The 18,435-nt window shown below is 37.3% G+C and overlaps 1 protein-coding gene across 9 annotated transcripts in view; it reads left to right on the top strand.

Annotated features, from left to right (window-relative positions):
* ROBO1 (roundabout guidance receptor 1) overlaps nt 1–18,435 on the top strand; it is a 1,291,095-nt gene that overhangs the window by 1,204,290 nt on the left and 68,370 nt on the right. For all 9 annotated transcript variants that reach the window (XM_045165076.1, XM_045165073.1, XM_045165072.1 and 6 more), the window contains 5 exons: nt 10,089–10,294; nt 11,796–11,877; nt 12,046–12,214; nt 12,298–12,464; nt 18,293–18,414. In XM_045165076.1, the coding sequence (XP_045021011.1) occupies nt 10,089–10,294; nt 11,796–11,877; nt 12,046–12,214; nt 12,298–12,464; nt 18,293–18,414 (746 nt within the window). The remainder of the gene's footprint in view (nt 1–10,088; nt 10,295–11,795; nt 11,878–12,045; nt 12,215–12,297; nt 12,465–18,292; nt 18,415–18,435) is intronic.

Raw genomic sequence — 18,435 nt, 5'->3', positions numbered from 1 at the left:
ACTCTTTGTGACCACATGGACTGTATAGTCCATGGAATTCTCCAGGCCAGAATACTGGAGTGGGTAGCCTTTCCTTTTTCCAGCAGATCTCCCCAACCCAAGGATCAAACCCAGGTCTCCCACATTGCAGACAGATTCTTTACCAGCTGAGCCACAATGGAAGCCCAAGAATACTGGAGTGGGTAGCCTATCCCTTCTCCAGCGGATCTTCCCAACCCAGGAAATGAAAGGGAGTCTCCATTGCAGGTGGATTCTTGACCAACTGAGCTGTGAGGGAAGCCCCCATAAATGTAGTAACCTACTTCTGTTTTCTCTGTTATATTCCAGTTATTTATGCCAGTATATGTGATCTTAATTATTATAGCTTTATAGTAAACCTTACAAACTGGTAAAGTCTCCAACTTTGTTTTTCTTGTTTTAGGTTGGCTGTTACAGGCCTTCTTCATTTTTTAATAAATTTTTAAAAACTGGTCAATTTCCATACACATAATACACACATACACACACACAGATATACATACATATCCTAATATCCTAGGCAGAAAAAAAATCAGAATTTTAATTTTAATTCCACTTTAATTATTGAACAATTTAAGGAGAATTAACATCTTAACAATCCGAGTCTTCCAACTTAGGGAATATTCTGTCCTATCAAATCAAATATATACACAGTACCCAACTTAGGGAATATTCTGTCCTATCAAATCAAATATATACACAGTATCCACCAAGGTCTGACACATGGTAGACACTCACTAAATATTTTGTTTTAATAAGTAGGTGTAACAAAGAAGGAAGGTATGAACAGCTAGCTGTTGATTAAGACATACTTCAAAATTCAGGCTGTCTCACTCAAAAGTTCACATTCTTAACACTGTGTATGACATACATTATATATCTACTGACTCCAATAAATTAGGATGACCTAAAATATTTTGGGGGCTTCCTTGTGGCTCAGCTGGTAAAGAATCCACCTACAATGCGGGAAACCTGGGTTGGATCCCTGGGTTGGGAAGATCCCCTAGAGAAGGGAAAGGCTACCCACTCCAGTATTCTGGCCTGGAGAATTCCATGGACTGTATAGTCCATGGGGTCTTAATGAGTTGGTTATGACTGACCCACTTTCACTTTCAAAATGTTTTTACAATTTCTTAAATTTATTCAGTTCAGTTCAGTTCAGTCACTCAGTCATGTCCGACTCTTTGCGACCCCATGAATTGCAGCACTCCAAGCCTCCCAGTCCATCATCAACTCCCGAAGTTCACTCAAACTCAGGTCCATCTAGTCGGTGATGCCATCCAGCCATCTCATCCTCTGTCGTCCCCTTCTCCTCCTGCCCCCAATCCCTCCCAGCATCAGAGTCTTTTCCAGTGAGTCAACACTTTGCATGAGGGGCCAAAGTACTGGAGTTTCAGCTTTAGCATCAGTCCTTCCAAAGAACATCCGGGACTGATCTCCTTTTGAATGCACTGGTTGGATCTCCTTGCAGTCCAAGGGACTCTCAAGAGTCTTCTCCAACACCACAGTTCAAAAGCATCAGTTCTTCGGTGCTCAGTTTTCTTCACAGTCCAACTCTCACATCCATACATGACTACTGGAAAAACCATAGCCTTGACTAGACAGACCTTTGTTGGCAAAGTAATGTCTCTGCTTTTGAATATGCTATCTAAGTTGGTCATAACTTTCCTTCCAAGGAGTAAGTGTCTTTTAATTCCATGGCTGCAGTCACCATCTGCAGTGATTTTGGAGCCCCCCAAAATAAAGTCTGACACTGTTTCCCCTGTTTCTCCATCTATTTCCCATGAAGTGATGGGACCAGATGCCATGATCTTAGTTTTCTGAATTTTGAATTTAAGCCAACTTTTTCACTCTACTCTTTCATTTTCATCAAGAGACTCTTTAGTTCCTCTTCACTTTCTGCCATAAGGGTGGTGTCATCTGCATACCTGAGGTTATTGATATTTCTCCCGGCAATCTTGATTCCAGCTTGTGTTTCTTCCAGTCCAGCGTTTTTCATGATGTACTCTGCATATAAGTTAAATAAACAGGGTGATAATATACAGCCTTGACATACTCCTTTTCCTATTTGGAACCAGTCTGTTGTTCCATGTCCAGTTCTAACTGTTGCTTCCTGACCTGCATATAGGTTTCTCAAGAGGCCAGTCATGTGGCCTGGTATTCCCATCTCTTTCAGAATTTTCCAGTTTATTGTGATCCACACAGTCAAAGGCTTTGGCATAGTCAATAAAGCAGAAATAGATGTTTTTGTGGAACTCTCTTGCTTTTTTGATGATCCTATGGATGTTGGCAATTTGATCTCTGGTTCCTCTGCCTTTTCTAAAACCAGCTTGAACAACTGGAAGTTCATGGTTCACGTATTGCTGAAGCCTGGCTTGGAGAATTTTAAGCATTACTTTACTAGCGTGTGAGATGAGTGCAATTGTGCAGTAGCTTGAGCATTCTTTGAAATTGCCTTTCTTTGGGATTGGAATGAAAACTGACCTTTTCCAGTCCTGTGGCCACTGCTGAGTTTTCCAAATTTGCTGGCATATTGAGTGCAGCACTTTCACAGCATCATCTTTCAGGATTTGGAATAGCTCAACTGGAATTCCATCACGTCCACTAGCTTTGTTCATAGTAATGCTTTCTAAAGCCGACTTGACTTCACATTCCAGGATGTCTGGCTCTAGGTGAGTGATCACACCATCATGATGATCTGGGTCGTGAACATCTTTTTTGTACAGTTCTTCTGTGTATTCTTGCCACCTCTTTTAATATCTTCTGCTTCTGTAAGGTCCATACCATTTCTGTCCTTTATCAAGCCCATCTTTGCATGAAATGTTCCCTTGCTGTCTCTGATTTTCTTGAAGAGATCTCTAGTCTTTCCCATTCTGTTGTTTTCCTCTATTTCTTTGCATTGATCACTGAAGAAGGCTTTTTTTTTTATCTCTTCTTGCTATTCTTTGGAACTCTGCATTCAGATGCTTATGTCTTTCCTCTTGTCCTTTGCTTTTCACTTGTCTTCTTCTCACAGCTATTTGTAAGGCCTCCCCAGACAGCCATTTTGCTTTTTTGCATTTCTTTTCCATGGGGATGGTCTTGATCCCTGTCTCCTGTACAATGTCACAAACCTCTGTCCATAGTTCATCAGGCACTCTGTCTATCAGATCTAGGCCCTTAAATCTATTTCTCACTTCCACTGTATAATCATAAGGGATTTGATTTAGGTCATACCTGAATGGTCTAGTGGTTTTCCCTACTTTCTTCAATTTAAGTCTGAATTTGGCAATAAGGAGTTCATGATCTGAGCCACAGTCAGCTCCTGGTCTTGTTTTTGTTGACTGTATATAGCTTCTCCATCTTTGGCTGCAAAGAATATAATCAGTCTGATTTCGGTGTTGACCATCTGGTGATGTACATGTGTAGAGTCTTCTCTTGTGTTGTTGGAAGAAGGTGTTTGCTATGACCAGTGCATTTTCTTGGCAAAACTCTATTAGCCTTTGCCCTGCTTCATTCCGTATTCTAAGGCCAAATTTGCCTGTTATCCAGGTGTTTCTTGACTTCCTACTTTTGCATTCCAGTCCCCTATAATGAAAAGGACATCTTTTTGGGGTGTTAGTTCTAAAAGGTCTTGTAGGTCTTCATAGAACCTTTCAGCTTCAGCTTCTTCAGCATTAGTGGTTGGGGCATAGACTTGGATTACTGCGAGATATCGAATGGTTTGCCTTGAAACCAAACAGAGATCATTCTGTCGTTTTTGAGATTGCATCGAAGTACTGCATTTCGGACTCTTTCGTTGACCATGATGGCCACTCCATTTCTTCTAAGGGATTCCTGCCCGTAATAGTAGATATAATGGTCATCTGAGTTAAATTCACCCATTCCAGCCCATTTGAGTTCACTGATTCCTAGAATATCGACATTCACTCTTGCCATCTCCTGTTTGACCACTTCCAATTTGCCTTGATTCATGGACCTAACATTCCTGTTTCCTATGCAATATTGCTCTTTACAGCATCAGGCCTTGCTTCTATCACCAGTCACATCCACAACTGGGTATTGTTTTTGATTTGGCTCCATCCCTTCATTCTTTTTGGAGTTGTTTCTCCACTGATCTCCAGTAGCATATTGGGCACCTACCAATCTGGGGAGTTCCTCTTTCAGTATCCTATCATTTTGCCTTTTCATACTATTCATGGGGTTCTCAAGGCAAGAATACTGAAGTGGTTTGCAATTCCCTTCTCCAGTGGACCACATCTGTCAGACCTCTCCACCTGTCTTGGGTGGCCCCACAGGGCATGGCTTAGTTTCATTGAGTTAAACCAGGCTGTGGTCCGTGTGATTAGACTGACTAGTTTTCTGTGAGTATGGTTTCAGTGTGTCTGCCCTCTGATGCCCTCTTGCAACACCTGCCGTCTTACCTGGGTTTCTCTTACCTTGGACGTGGGGTATATCTTCACGGCTGCTCCAGCAAAGCTCAGCCGCTGCTCCTTACCTTGGATGAGGGCTATCTCCTCACCGCGGCCCTTCCTGACCTTGAACGAGGTGTAGCTCCTCTCTGCCCTCCTGCGCCCACGCAGCCACCACTCCTTGGGCGTGGGGTTGATGACTGTGAAGACACATAATGAATTTGATAAGGATTGATATAATCAATATTTAGAAAGTGAAACATAGATTTGCAAATATGTTTATGATTACAACTTTATAAAGCAACTTGTATGTAAAGATGTACATGAAAAATGGCCAAAGGAAACTATGATAAAGTATTTTCAAATATCCCTTACTATTCTCATAATTGAAAGCAAGACTTTCTAAGTGCCTTTGACATGGCTTTGTCATGAAGGGTTATATGTGAGAATAGATCAAGCATATCAACTTATGCTAAACTAAAAGCAAAACAAAACCCCTAAATTTGTGGATTTGGAATTCATCCCTAGTAGCCAGTTCACTTCTAAAACTAAAGGTCCTGTTTCATCTTACCATCTCTGGGGAGATTTAAGGTGGTTTTGTATTCCTGTGGTGGTACTAAATTTTTAGTTTCGTTTGTTTTGGAGTCCATAAATATTGTACAGACAACTTACAACTATGGACTCATTCTTTATAGGTAAGCTGTACCTATTGTTTGTTCTGACATTATCAGTATTTCAGTTCAGTTCATTTCAGTCGCTCAGTCATGTCCAACTCTTTGTGACCCCATGAATCGCACAACACTAGGCCTTCCTGTCCATCACCAATCCTGGAGTTTACTCAAACTCATGTGCATCAAGTCAGTGATGCCATCCAGCCATCTCATCCCAATCCCTCGTAGCATCAGAGTCTTTTCCACTGAGTCAGCTCTTCGTGTGTGGTGGCCAAAATATTGGAGTTTCAGCTTCAGCATCAGTCCTTCCAAAGAATACCCAGGACTGATCTTTAGAACGGACTGATTGGACCTCCTTGCAGTCCAAGGGACTCTCAAGAGTCTTCACCAACACCACAGTTCAAAAGCATCAATTCTTTGGCACTCAGTTTCTTCACAGTCCAACTCTCACATCCATACATGACCACTGTAAAAACCATAGCCTTATTTACATATTACCAAATCAATAAGAGAGATATAAGGCAGAGTATTTTCTGGATACTATTTAACTTTAGTTTCTCATCTTTTTCTCTTTATTGTTTGCAAACAGAACAAAGGCAAAGGCAGAACAAAGCATGAATCAGAGAATATGGTAGAGCATAATTGTCTTTGAAATGCTGTTTCTTTGCACCAGAGGCCTACACCTAGTCACATTCGACTCAGGAACATAGAAATTCATGTCACCTATTTAATTGAAAATGCTTCTTCTCTTTATTACTAAAAAGTAAGAAAAAGTAGTTAGTGGTGACTGAATGATATATTAAATCTAAAATCGCTTGCATGACTCTCTCAAAAGTTATTGATATACAGTGGAAAGAGGGTTAATTTTCCAATTAGTAACTATTTGCCAGTTGCTAACTTTTTGATTTCGATAAGTCACTTGAGTTTCCAGTGTTTCAGCTTCCTAATTGCTGAAAAGAGATAATCGTTTACAGCCTACAGGAATTTGAGATATGTTTTGCAAAGTGATGGCAATTGTGATATATGACTCCTAACGTTTGTTGGTCTGCATGCTAAGTCACCTCAGTCATGTCTGACTCGTTGCTACCCTATGGATTGCAGCCCGTCAGGCTGCTAAGTCTCTGGGGATTCTCCAGGCAAGAATACTGGAGTGGGTTGCCATTTCCTCCTCCAGGGGATCTTCCCGACCCAGGGATTGAACCCGAGTCTCTTATGTCTCGTCTCCTGCATTGACAGGCATGTTCTTTACCACTAGCATCTCCTGGGATGCTCCGTTTGCTGGTGTATAGATGTAATTTTGCATACTCAAACTAGTCAGTGCACGTATATTATTCTATACTGTTTCTCACTTAAAGTTATCTTATGACTATATTTATATGTATTAACATAGACTTTATGATTATTTTTTGAGGTGACAAAAATATTACCTCTGATGTTATATCTTTACATTTAGGGTCTTTAAATCTTTCACTGAACATGTGGAAAACTAGGTGAACTTATATAACCTGTGTTCTACCAGGGATATGTCACCTGTTGCATGGAACCAGCGCCACTACGAGCAGCATCGCCACTATATGATAATTAAAATAAGCAGTTATAGTTATTTAATGTCTCCTTTGTGCCAGGCACTATGCTAGTAACTTTAAACAGATCAATCATTTCAAACCTGACACTGCACTTTATAGATAAGGAAACTGAAGCAGAGAATGGTCAAAAGATATACCCAGATTGCTATGTCTCTGTCTCTATTTCTGCCTTGCAAGTAAGACCATCTACTCCATTTTTGTAGATTCTACATATAGGCATTAATATGTGATATTTCTTTTACTCAGATACCAAGGAGGAAGTGGGGCTAGGAGCAATTGGGAGATTGGGATTGATACATATGCACTATTGATTCTATGTATAAAATAGGTAACTAATGAGAACCTACTATATAGCACAGGGAACTCTACTTAATGCTCTGTAGTGACCCGAATGGGAAAGAAGTCCAGAGGAGAAGGGGGTATATGTATATGTATGAATGATTCATTTTGCTGTACAGTAGAAACTAACACAATATTGGAAAGCAACTATACTCCAATAAAGATAGATTAATTTAAAAAAAGATATACCCAGAGCCTTCAGATACTAGCTAGCAGAACTGAGGTTTAAAACAAAAGTTTGCACCATCCAATACAGTAGCCACCTGCCACCTGAGGCTATTTAAATAACAATTAAAATTACTTAAATTTACACATCCAGTTCCTCAATCACACCAGCTACACTCAGGTGCTCTGTAGCCACTGGAAGCCCTTGGTTTGTATATTAAAGAGCACAAATATGGAACATTTTCATTTTACAGTGCTGAATCCTTCTGATTCCAAAGTCCATGCACTTACTTTCTTTAAATCATATTTCTGTTTCTTACACATCCTGCTCTACTACCTGATAATTCATTCTAATAATCCAAATGTGAGCTATTAGACTCTTTTTGAAGTTTTTCTCATAAATCCTAAATTCAGGGTTGATTTGTAAATGTGCTATGCACTTTAGTTTGTGTAACTTTAGATGTTTTATCAGTGTTTTATTTTAATCTGTGACACCAGCATATCCCGTTGCCTTACCTAAAAATGTAAAATTGCTTTAATGAACTTTTTTGCCTCTGATTTGCATAAGGGTAAGTGGTGATTTCACAATTCATATAAATGTCTAGCTTTTTGCAATTAGCAAAGCACATGGAATATTTATTATTCCCCTTAAATATTCATAGCAATCCCTGGAGCTGGTTAGAACAAGTATTATTATCCTCATGTTACAGATAAAAACCAGAGACTTAGATAATATAAAGAACTTGCCTAAAGACACATGATAGATGGTATAGGCTGATAATCAAGCCTGCTCCTCTTTTCTTGCTTATTTTTGTAAACCACCCAAGGTAAACTAGGAAGAAATCAGTAACTGGGAAACAACATCATTGTTCTGGGTTGGGATAGGATAAGGAAGTGCAAAGGATGCTAAATATGAGGCAAATATCAAAGAACTGTGAAGATACAGAAAGTTGAATAAATCCCCAGATACTGAATTATTTCTAAATATAACAAGACTATGAAAGTAAACCACTGTGCTACTGGGCTTAATTATAATCAGTTATAAAGAACCACTCTGTTACTAATTTAATTAATATCTAGAAATAAATATTCATTCATTCTTAGAATCAAGGGAACACAGGTGGTAGAGTCTTATAAAAACCACAGTGCAATAAAACACTATCATTATTTTTTCATACATATCAGGAGGGGCATTTAATTTTATTTTAGCCAAACTTAACAGATAATGTAGAAAAGATTAAACAACTCTAAGCAAAGGAATTATTGGCTTATATTTTTTCACCCGTGGAGTATCTGAAACATTCCTGCCAAGTTTCAACCTCCAGCCTTCTAATACACCCCTACGGTATTAACAAATTTCACACTAGCAACCAAAGATGGAAGAGAATTGGAAGGGTGAAGTAAAAATGCACAGTTGCTGATTTCACTCTCTTGCTTTCTTGTTTCTCTTAGATTGAATGCCCAACACTAATAATTATTGCATGATAAATGAGGAACAAATTGAAGTGTGACTCCAGCTTGTGCAGAATCTTTGGTGCATAAAACTTTGAACATGACACATCCAGGCTTGAAAATGTTGCATCCAAAATTTAGTTACTCTGGCAACCAGTTTTCTTTAAGCAGGCAGTTTCTTAGAGTTGTCTTTTGAATACTCATGACATAAAATTTTTAAACTAATATTCAGAATTTTAAAGTTTAATAATGAAAAATGAACTTTTTTTTGTTTGTTTAATCATTTACAAAACTATCTATGAAATTTCACCTAAATTCCCGAGGTCAAGGGATAGAAAATCTCTCTAATGCAGGATTTATTCTCATTCCACTACAGTTGTTGTGGATTTTTCCCAAAATTATGATTTTATTGTCTCAGATAAAGTTTTTAGATTTTTTTCATATAATAAAAATAATTTTATTTGTATTTTATAAAAATTGCCTTCCATTGTTTCCTTCCATAGGACATTAAAACTGTTAATAAAATTAGTGAAGCATCTTCCCATTCCTATAATTCTGATATGGAAGTGTGTTATTTCCTGAGTTAGGGTATCAGCTTGAGTTATATTTTTGGATTTGTCATTGTTTAGTCGCTAATCTTGTCCGAGTCTTGAGACCCCAAGGAATGTAGCCCACCAGGTTCCTCTGTCCATGAGACTTCCTAGGCAAGGATACTGGAATGCATTGTCATTTCCTTCTCCAGGGGATCTTCCTGACCCAGGGATCAAACCTGGGTCTTCCTCATTGTAGGCAGATTCTTTATCACCTGAGCTACCACCTACCAACAGTATTTTTGGACAGTTTTCCAGTTTCCCTGAATTTATTAGGATTGAGATATGTTTAAAGCATGTACTATTTTAATAGAAAAAAATCCAATATCAAAAGAGCTCAATCATATTTATTTGTCAGTTATCAAAGTCCAAAGCATGTTTTCGGATACAAAATTATCAGACATGCTGGTGTGATACCATCATTCTATCTGTTGGACACAGAACAATTGTCAAATTGGCTTTGGTTCATTTATGAAAATCTGTCTCATACATTTCCTTAGGGTAAATAGTTTTTTGTAGTCATTTTGTGTTTTACATATTTTAAAATTTAAAAAGCACAGTACTCCACTTCTCACCACCATACATCTTCACCATCCACAACCCTTATGTAGTCTCTGAACTCTTAAATTAAAAAGGTCCCTGGACAATTGCAGCAAGCCTACTCAGTGGTTGGTCACTTGAAAGGAGTACATTGTATCTCATTTTAATATTCTGAATCAGTACATCATAGAAATGCATTCTGAATAATGCATGTCTCCTACTTTAATTACTTGTTTAATTAGTGTGTTTCAAAGCCTAGAGCAACTGCTGTTGCTCAGATGATTAGAAAATTGCTTCCAGTTGCAGAAATCTATTTCCTGTTGTTTTTGCTGGCAGTGATTGCAGACCGACCTCCCCCAGTCATTCGACAAGGTCCTGTGAATCAGACTGTAGCAGTGGATGGTACTTTAGTGCTCAGCTGTGTGGCCACAGGCAGTCCAGTGCCCACAATTCTGTGGAGAAAGGATGGAGTCCTTGTTTCAACCCAAGATTCTCGAATCAAACAGCTGGAGACTGGAGTACTACAGATCCGATATGCTAAGGTAACTTATGACACCCTGGGTTTCCCATTTTGTTCCACTTTGTTTTGCCTCCAGCAAACCAGTGTTGAAGCCTCAATTTTTAGAAATAATGAAATGCTAATAGCAGTATTAATATATGTTTAATTTGATGCTTTAGTCTTTCAGACACTTCTCTGTGTATATTTCTGGTGATATGACTCATAATTTACCCCATGGCAAGTAGTGTAAGGTTTTACATGGAGGAGAAAAGGATGAGAATTTGTGGGAGAAAAAAAATACCTTCCAAGCAGTGATAAAATGCATTCCTTCCATTTTTCAAAGCTTTTTTTCCAGTACTATATTATGTGCTGTAAACTTCAAGAGTTCTATTGTGAATATTTGGTTCAGCATTTCGCAATTACAGAATACTCTACATGCAAACAAAAATGATAAAGCACTGTATAGATTCAATGTACATTCCAAATCAGATTGTGAAATGATGAAATCTCACAGGTTTGTGGGAACAATTTAGGGATTTACCTTCCCAGGACGTCACATCCCATACCTGTTCTTTTCAGGACTATATTGTTTTGTTTTGGTTTTTCTTTTTCATTTTAGGTCAAGATGAGACAAGCTCATGGGGCATATGAAAGAGTAGCTTTGACAGCAATAAACATAAATTTCAATTGCTTTATTGCCTATTGTGAGCGGCTTCTTTGGAGTTTTGGATCAACATAGCAGTTCATTTCATGTGCCATGAAAGTTAATATGTTGTACTTTTTTGTGACAATGATTGTGACTTTGTTATTACATTTGCCAGAACAAAATGACAGCATTCTTGCATTATCCTATATTATTTGATGATAGAGTTATTGCCTTAAGCAGAGGTATATGGGTTCATTATGCTACTGAGGATTTTACCATTGAACATGTGACCTGTGTTTGTTTTCTGGCAGTCAGACGTCTGAAGGGGGAGAGAGCATCATTCTAGCTGGGGTTTAACTTTATACTTGCTAAACTGCCTGAAGTTACAGGTTAGAAAAATAAAATGAAGAAAAAGAGGGAATGCTTTAAGAAGAAATCATTTTGTGTCTATCCATTTTCTTTAAATATCTGTTTATCTCCTTTATCCATGTGGCTGTAACTCAGGTAAAATATGAAACAGCAAGAAGAGTCATTGGCTATACTTTATTAGCCTTACTATGTGACTTAGTAAATATGAAATATAAATTAGTATTAAAGATTAACCCTTTGAATTTAAGGTTATATACCTCGTGTACTGTGCCTGACACAGAAATTGATGATGTTAATGCACTTAAATACTATATCTTTATCATACAATTAGAATAACAATTTGTCTTTTGTCTTCATGCAGCATTTTAAGTCACATTCAATGAAAACATGTTAAATTAAGAGGAAGCTTCTGGTTAGTGCATTTTAAGGCAGCTATCCATATTCATGGGCCATACACAAAACTAATTGTTTTTCCAGCCCAGTGAGCTCTTGAGTATTCCAAATATTTATTTTCCGTATGTCTTCTCAGCTGGGTGATACTGGTCGATACACGTGCATTGCATCAACCCCTAGTGGTGAAGCAACATGGAGTGCTTACATTGAAGTCCAAGGTAAATTTGATAGTATTTTACCTAAAAGCGAAGCTTGAAATGTAGTTGTTTCCTTACTGGTAAAAAGATGAAGTGGATGTCTTGGAAGTCTAAGTAGGGGATGGATATTTTATCTACATTTATGTGCTTCTCTGTGTAAGCATCTTTCGTTTCTTTCTTCTTTGTTAGAATTTGGAGTTCCAGTTCAGCCTCCAAGACCCACCGACCCAAATTTAATCCCTAGTGCCCCCTCAAAACCTGAAGTTACAGATGTCAGCCGAAATACAGTAACGTTGTCATGGCAACCAAATTTGAATTCAGGTGCAACTCCGACGTCTTACATTATAGAAGCCTTCAGGTAGAGCGAAGATGGTGTTTCCTAGTTCTCTTTTTTGATTTACCATTAAATATGCATGTTCTAACTTATGTATCTATCCATAGCCATGCATCTGGTAGCAGCTGGCAGACTGTAGCGGAGAATGTGAAAACAGAAACATTTGCCATTAAAGGACTCAAACCTAATGCAATTTACCTTTTCCTTGTGAGGGCAGCCAATGCATATGGAATTAGTGATCCAAGCCAGATATCAGACCCAGTGAAAACACAAGGTGAGTATTGATTTACTCAGCCTTGGGACACCTACTTATCTATAGGTGTTACAATTATACAAGTAAAATCATTTGTACTACATGCTAAGATTATATATTTAAAATATATATGTTTTAGTTGCTCAATTAATTTTTTAATCATGGTGTCTGCAAACTTTCTTATTTTCTTGACTAAGCACTCCATGACTTGACAAATAACAAAGAAATGTTTCTCATTTTATAAAGTCAAAAATTCAATGAGCAAAAATATTATGAGAATATTTTTATAATATATTCAGTTTCTTGACTTTTAAATATGGCTACATGTGGATGTAAAATCTTAATGACACATCTTTTTTGTGATTTAATCTTAATCACAAATCACAAAATCTTTCATTGTATTTAAAATTAAGTAAATTTTGTTTATGAGACTAATATTCATGACCTTTGGGATGATTCTTGAACATTACGAACATAATGAAGTAATACTCTCTGGAAATCACACAAATGTAAGAGATAATTGTTCTTAACCCCTCTGTCCAATCTTTCCAAAGCATGGAAAAGAATAATCTAGGTCTATATATTCTTTGGTCTATCTTTCATTATCAATTATGTGAACCATAATGTATTAAACTTTCAAATGGAAATCATGTATGTGTTCATCAAAGCTGGGTTAAAGAAACAGATACAAGGAAAAACGAACATGTTTGAAGCTGCTTCTAAACACATTTGAATTTGGAAATTTTTTCACTTGAACCACGTTCTGGATATACTGCTTTTTATTGTCTTTCATGAATAAGAATTATTTTTAGCTTTCAACAGATTATTACCTCCTATTCACCCTCTTGTTCCTCCTGTTATTTTAATGTTTGAGCAGTGGTAAAACTTATATATTGAAAAAAAGGTGAATTTGAATCAACCTGTACCTTTTATTTTAATATATTGTTATCACAGTTAAAATATACTTTATTCATATAAGATTAGTAAAGAAAGGTTACCTCTATATGGTAGAAATTAGAAATATAAGATTCTTTTGTGAATATACAGAGGAATCATAATGTCTCTATCTTTGTGTGTTTCCAAAGCAAAAATTGAAACTTAGTTACAGTGATAGAAAAAAATTGTACACAGAAGTACTGAAAGATTTAAATTACTTTTTCCAGTTTTGAGAGAGAGTCTAGCTGCCACGTTGGGCATTTTGTCTTCTCTAGAGAGTGTATAAACAACCTTTTGAGGAGGACCTTTTGTTTCAGAATTCCCAGAGAAAGCAAACGGAGCTGTGGAACATGCCCACGTCTGTTTTTTGCTGTGTGAAATCAACACACCCAAATGCATATATTTGCTATTATGAGTCACTTCACCAGTAGCTTTAGTAGTCTCGGAGCCTGCCTTAAGGCAGTTTGAGGTTTTCAGTGTTATATACGCATTTGTAAAGAATGCAGAAAGTAGGACAGCTGTAAAGTGAACTGAAACTTTGGTCCCCAGTCCAGTGGTCTCTACCCAGTAGACCTTCGTGAAAGTTTCTGATTAACTGTGATCTGTCATATACACATATGAATGATTTTGTAAAATACATCCTCAACTGTAAATGAGGAGTAGTTAATGCTTTATCTGCTAACTTGTTTTTAAAAATTTTAATCTACTTACCTTTATACATGATAGCTAGCAGAGTAACCTAAATGAAATGAACCCATGTCAGCTGGAAAACTAGAAACAGTAAAACAAGCATACCGTTTTGAAATCAAAAAATTTGTTATCTCAGCTCCTCAATCTATTAGCAAGCTATTGAGTCCTGAGCATTGATTCCCTTAACTATATAATGGGGCTAAAAATCCCTACTCCACAGGATTGGACAATGATTAAATTAGCCAATTTTATGAATATGCAAGACTCAGACTTCTTTTCTATGTTATACCATAAGACTTTGTCATTTGTCATTGGATTTGTATTTCTTTCACTGGACTAAAGATAAGGGAAGTTCATAAAATTTGAGAAACACAGCTCACATGCTGAGTGAGAGAACCAGAATTAAGTAACTCGACAGACTGGAATGATGGGCCAGCACTAACAAGATTAAAATTAATGGAGCAAATTTAAAAGACTGGTAGGTTGAACTTAGGTTTTGAACTTAGGTTTTAAAATTTAGCTGTAGAAGGATAGGCTGAGGATACTGGGCTTAAAAGGAGTGTGTGCATTGGGTGTGTTGGGGGCAGGGTCGGCGGGGGAGCTGACTTCAGTGTTTGAAGTCAATTAGAACACCTCCCAGAGCCAACTGAGTGAGTAGTTGTTGGAAAAACAAATGTAGTCTTAGCAGAATTATATGCAGAGCAAAATCTAAACTGGTCAGATCATGAATAGAGTAATGTGTTCTTTTTTGAGCACTACATTTTCAGGTAGAATTTTAAGATATTTAAGAAAAAGATGAGGATGGTTTGGGAGGCTGCATTGAAAGCTAAAATTCATATCACTGGAAAAAAAAAATCTAGAACTTGGCACAAAAAATTATCCCCCCAAATAATAAAGTTAGACTAGGCCTGATATTTTTTTTTCCTTAATATTTTAAGAGACGTTTGTGTGAGCAAGATATGCTTATTTAAAATATTCGCTAAATAAGACCAGCGAATGGGAGTTAACATTGAGGCAAATTTCACTGTCTAGTTTTAGATGGCTTTTGAGACACAGTGAAACTGAGCTGAGTCAGACCGTAGCAGGAGCCTGGGGAAGAACCTGGGAAAATCCAATTGACAGAATGCGTAAGCAGTTAGGGGAAGAGCCGAGGTGGAGGGAATTCAGGAAAGACTTGTTGGAAATTGATTCACAGGAAGCAGGCAAGCTATTTGTTTTCATAATTTTTCTTTTTAGTATTGATGGACTGATTGATTTGGCTGCATTAGGTCTTAGGCGTGCCACATGGGATCTTTGGTGGTGGCATTCAAACTCTCAGTTGTGTCATATCAGATCTAGGTCCCTGACCAGGGTTCGAACCCGGCCACCACATTGGGAGCACAGATTCTTAACCACTGGACCACCAAGGAAATCCCAGCATAACTTCTTTAACTGCTTCTGCAGCATGGCTTCAAGAAAGTCTTCCCCGAGTGGAGATTCCTATGAGTAAACTGGGTCATAAGTTAAAGTTGCACAGATATAGGGCATAGTTTCCTGTTCAGGAGTCAGGTAGACCTATGTCATAGTAACCCTGTCCCAGGGTAATCAAAATGTGCTCTCTCAAATATAAGATTTGATAATGCAAGGGAGATGATATGAGCAGCTAGCAGGTGGGGTGGGGGGATTGGAGACAAATGAAAGTGGTTGTTGCCACTATTAATACTATTCTTTATCCACATTCTGTCCACACAGCATTCTTGAACCCTATCTTTTATAGAATGTGTACACAGACACAGAATGCACAGAATATACGTGTGCTCTAGGTATTAAGAGACCAATTATTGTAAATAATGATATGGGACCTGAATAATCCCATCCTCAAAGATCGTGTATAGGAAACTCCAATACTGGGGAAATGGCAGGGGTATAATAGTATCTAAGATTTCCTCCAAGTTTGATTCTGAATGTTGGGAAGACCTTTTTCATGATAATACACTTCTTTCAGGAGGAGAAGGAAAACAAGAACAATAAGGAGACCAATTAATAAATGTCTCAATATTACACATTAAAGTATTAAACATTACTTTCCATTTTTCTTTCTTGTGAGGAATTTTCTGATATAATGTTCTATTTCCAAGATGGTGACAGTAGGCAAGAGAATCTAGAAACTTTCATGAGAGGATTAACTAGCAAAGGTTACCTCAACCAGAGAAATTAGGGATTGCCATGCAAATAATAGTAGTTACCTTTAAAAATGATTACTGACATGTTTGAAGATACTTCCTAGAAGGCAGACGATTTCCCTGAGGATGGAATCTTACCTATGAGAGAGCATATTTAGAAGCTAATGTGTATAATATGTGTATGTGTTCCATACAGTAATTCACTTTAACTCACCTAGTGTTAATAAACACATTCTATATGTATGTCATTGTGTTAGGTATTCTAGGTTCATAAAAATGGACCCAATCCCTATCTTCAACAAAAGGACTTTCTATGCCTTAAGAAATTCAGTTCTCACAAAAACACTCCAAAGTGACTTCCACTGATACTGCCATTTGACAGATGAGGTAACTGAAAAATAGTGCGGTTACAAAATCTTCCCAGTGTTACATGGCTGTCAAGTTGCTGAGTTGGGGAGTTGCCAGTTCTGTCCGTGAATGCCACTCTTACCCTAGAGATAGATGGTAATTAAGTTCTACGAGCAATGGAGACTAGTGGGGAAGGAAATATTCCTGAGATGAAAAACTTAAAATCAAGTATTTTCTATCTATAGTCTGTGGCCTGAGGACCAATATGAGCCAAAGCTATTCCTAATGTATGATAAAGGATGAGAAGCCAAAACTCAGTTTTTCTCAGTTTGCTTATTTATAAATTTATGTCAGAGGCTCAGTATATATATATATATATATATATATATATATATATATATATAATCAAGATTTTACATCGATGAGTCTTGAATAGTACTCTGGATCTGTCATCTCTTTCATTTGCCCGCCTTCCCTGAACTCTATCAAAGATACTTACCAACCTCATTTGTAAAAATTTTTATTGAAATACAGTTGATTTACAGTGTTGTGTTAGTTTCGAGTGTATAGCAAGTGAATCAGTTATACAAATGCACATATCCATTCTTTTTAAAATTATTTTCCCAGATAACTGATCTCACTTTTAATATCCATGTTTTTGTTTTCTACCCAAACTCAGTTCTTTATTTAATTATTCATAAAACTAATATTCTTATTTCTGTTGCTTATGAGATGGAAAGCAGTCTAGAGTATATGTGCCAAAATATGGTATTTGAGAAGGACAATTCTAGATATAAAAGTATTAATTTTCTTCTCTTGTTCATACTACTGTAAACAAAGCAAAGCATCTGTATTTAGAAAATCTCTATAGAAACAGGCAACTTTTATCAAGTACAGACTTTTTAGTGAGTTTAGCAAAAATACTTCTTTGTTGGGAAAAAAAAATCCAGCATAAATGAATACTAGTAGCAGTTTTAATTATCACTATATTCTTGGTCTCCTTTCTAAAAATGTTGATATTTTTGAGATTTAAAGCTCTTTATTGAAACTTTTTGACAGGGATACGATAATTACAGTAAAGCAACCATCAATTAAATAGATGTTAAGTACTCTTTTTCTCATCAGATTTATTCTATTTTATCCTGTTGGTGGTTTCCATACCCCCTTTTATAACTGCTAACTATCTTATTTGGAAAGATATCCAGGTTTATCTTATAAGATGAGGGGTGTCTAATTTCTTTTTGTGCTTGCTTTTCACTTAGGTGTTTCCATTCTCTTCGTTACTCATCTACTGGTCACAGATCCTCGATATGTACTTTCTTGCATGGTTAGGATCACTACAGAAGGTTATGTAACAAACTCAGAGGGAACTGCACTAAGCCATTCATCCTAGGCAAGAAAGCGGTCATTACATGATAGGAGGAGCTGTCAAACACTGATGTTTGCCATTGTTATTTTTGCCACCTGCTCTGTTTTGCTTTCTATATGCCCTCTGCTTGTTATCTCTCTCTGTATGTCCTGTCCTCCTGATTCTAGTAAAAAGGTTAAGTTGTTCCTATTTTATTCTGTAGCACAGACTGGAATTATTCTTCACAGTTGGAATGATTCTTCTTTTCTGAGATTTTCTATGAATGAAAGGATTGTTTCCCCATGCTTTTATTCAAGTCAGAAACATTGTCTAGGCTTTGACACAGTCTTCTGGGATTGTTGCAGATGTTCCCCCAACTAGTCAGGGGGTGGATCACAAGCAGGTCCAGCGAGAACTGGGAAATGTTGTGCTGCATCTCCACAACCCCACCATCCTTTCCTCCTCTTCAATCGAAGTGCACTGGACTGTGAGTCGTTGTTGCTCTTGT

This window comes from Bubalus bubalis, chromosome 1 (genome assembly GCF_019923935.1).
Source record: "Bubalus bubalis isolate 160015118507 breed Murrah chromosome 1, NDDB_SH_1, whole genome shotgun sequence".
Classification (NCBI taxonomy): domain Eukaryota; kingdom Metazoa; phylum Chordata; class Mammalia; order Artiodactyla; family Bovidae; genus Bubalus; species Bubalus bubalis.
Note: the sequence above shows the minus strand (reverse complement) of the source record. Positions and strands in the feature narration are given on the sequence as shown.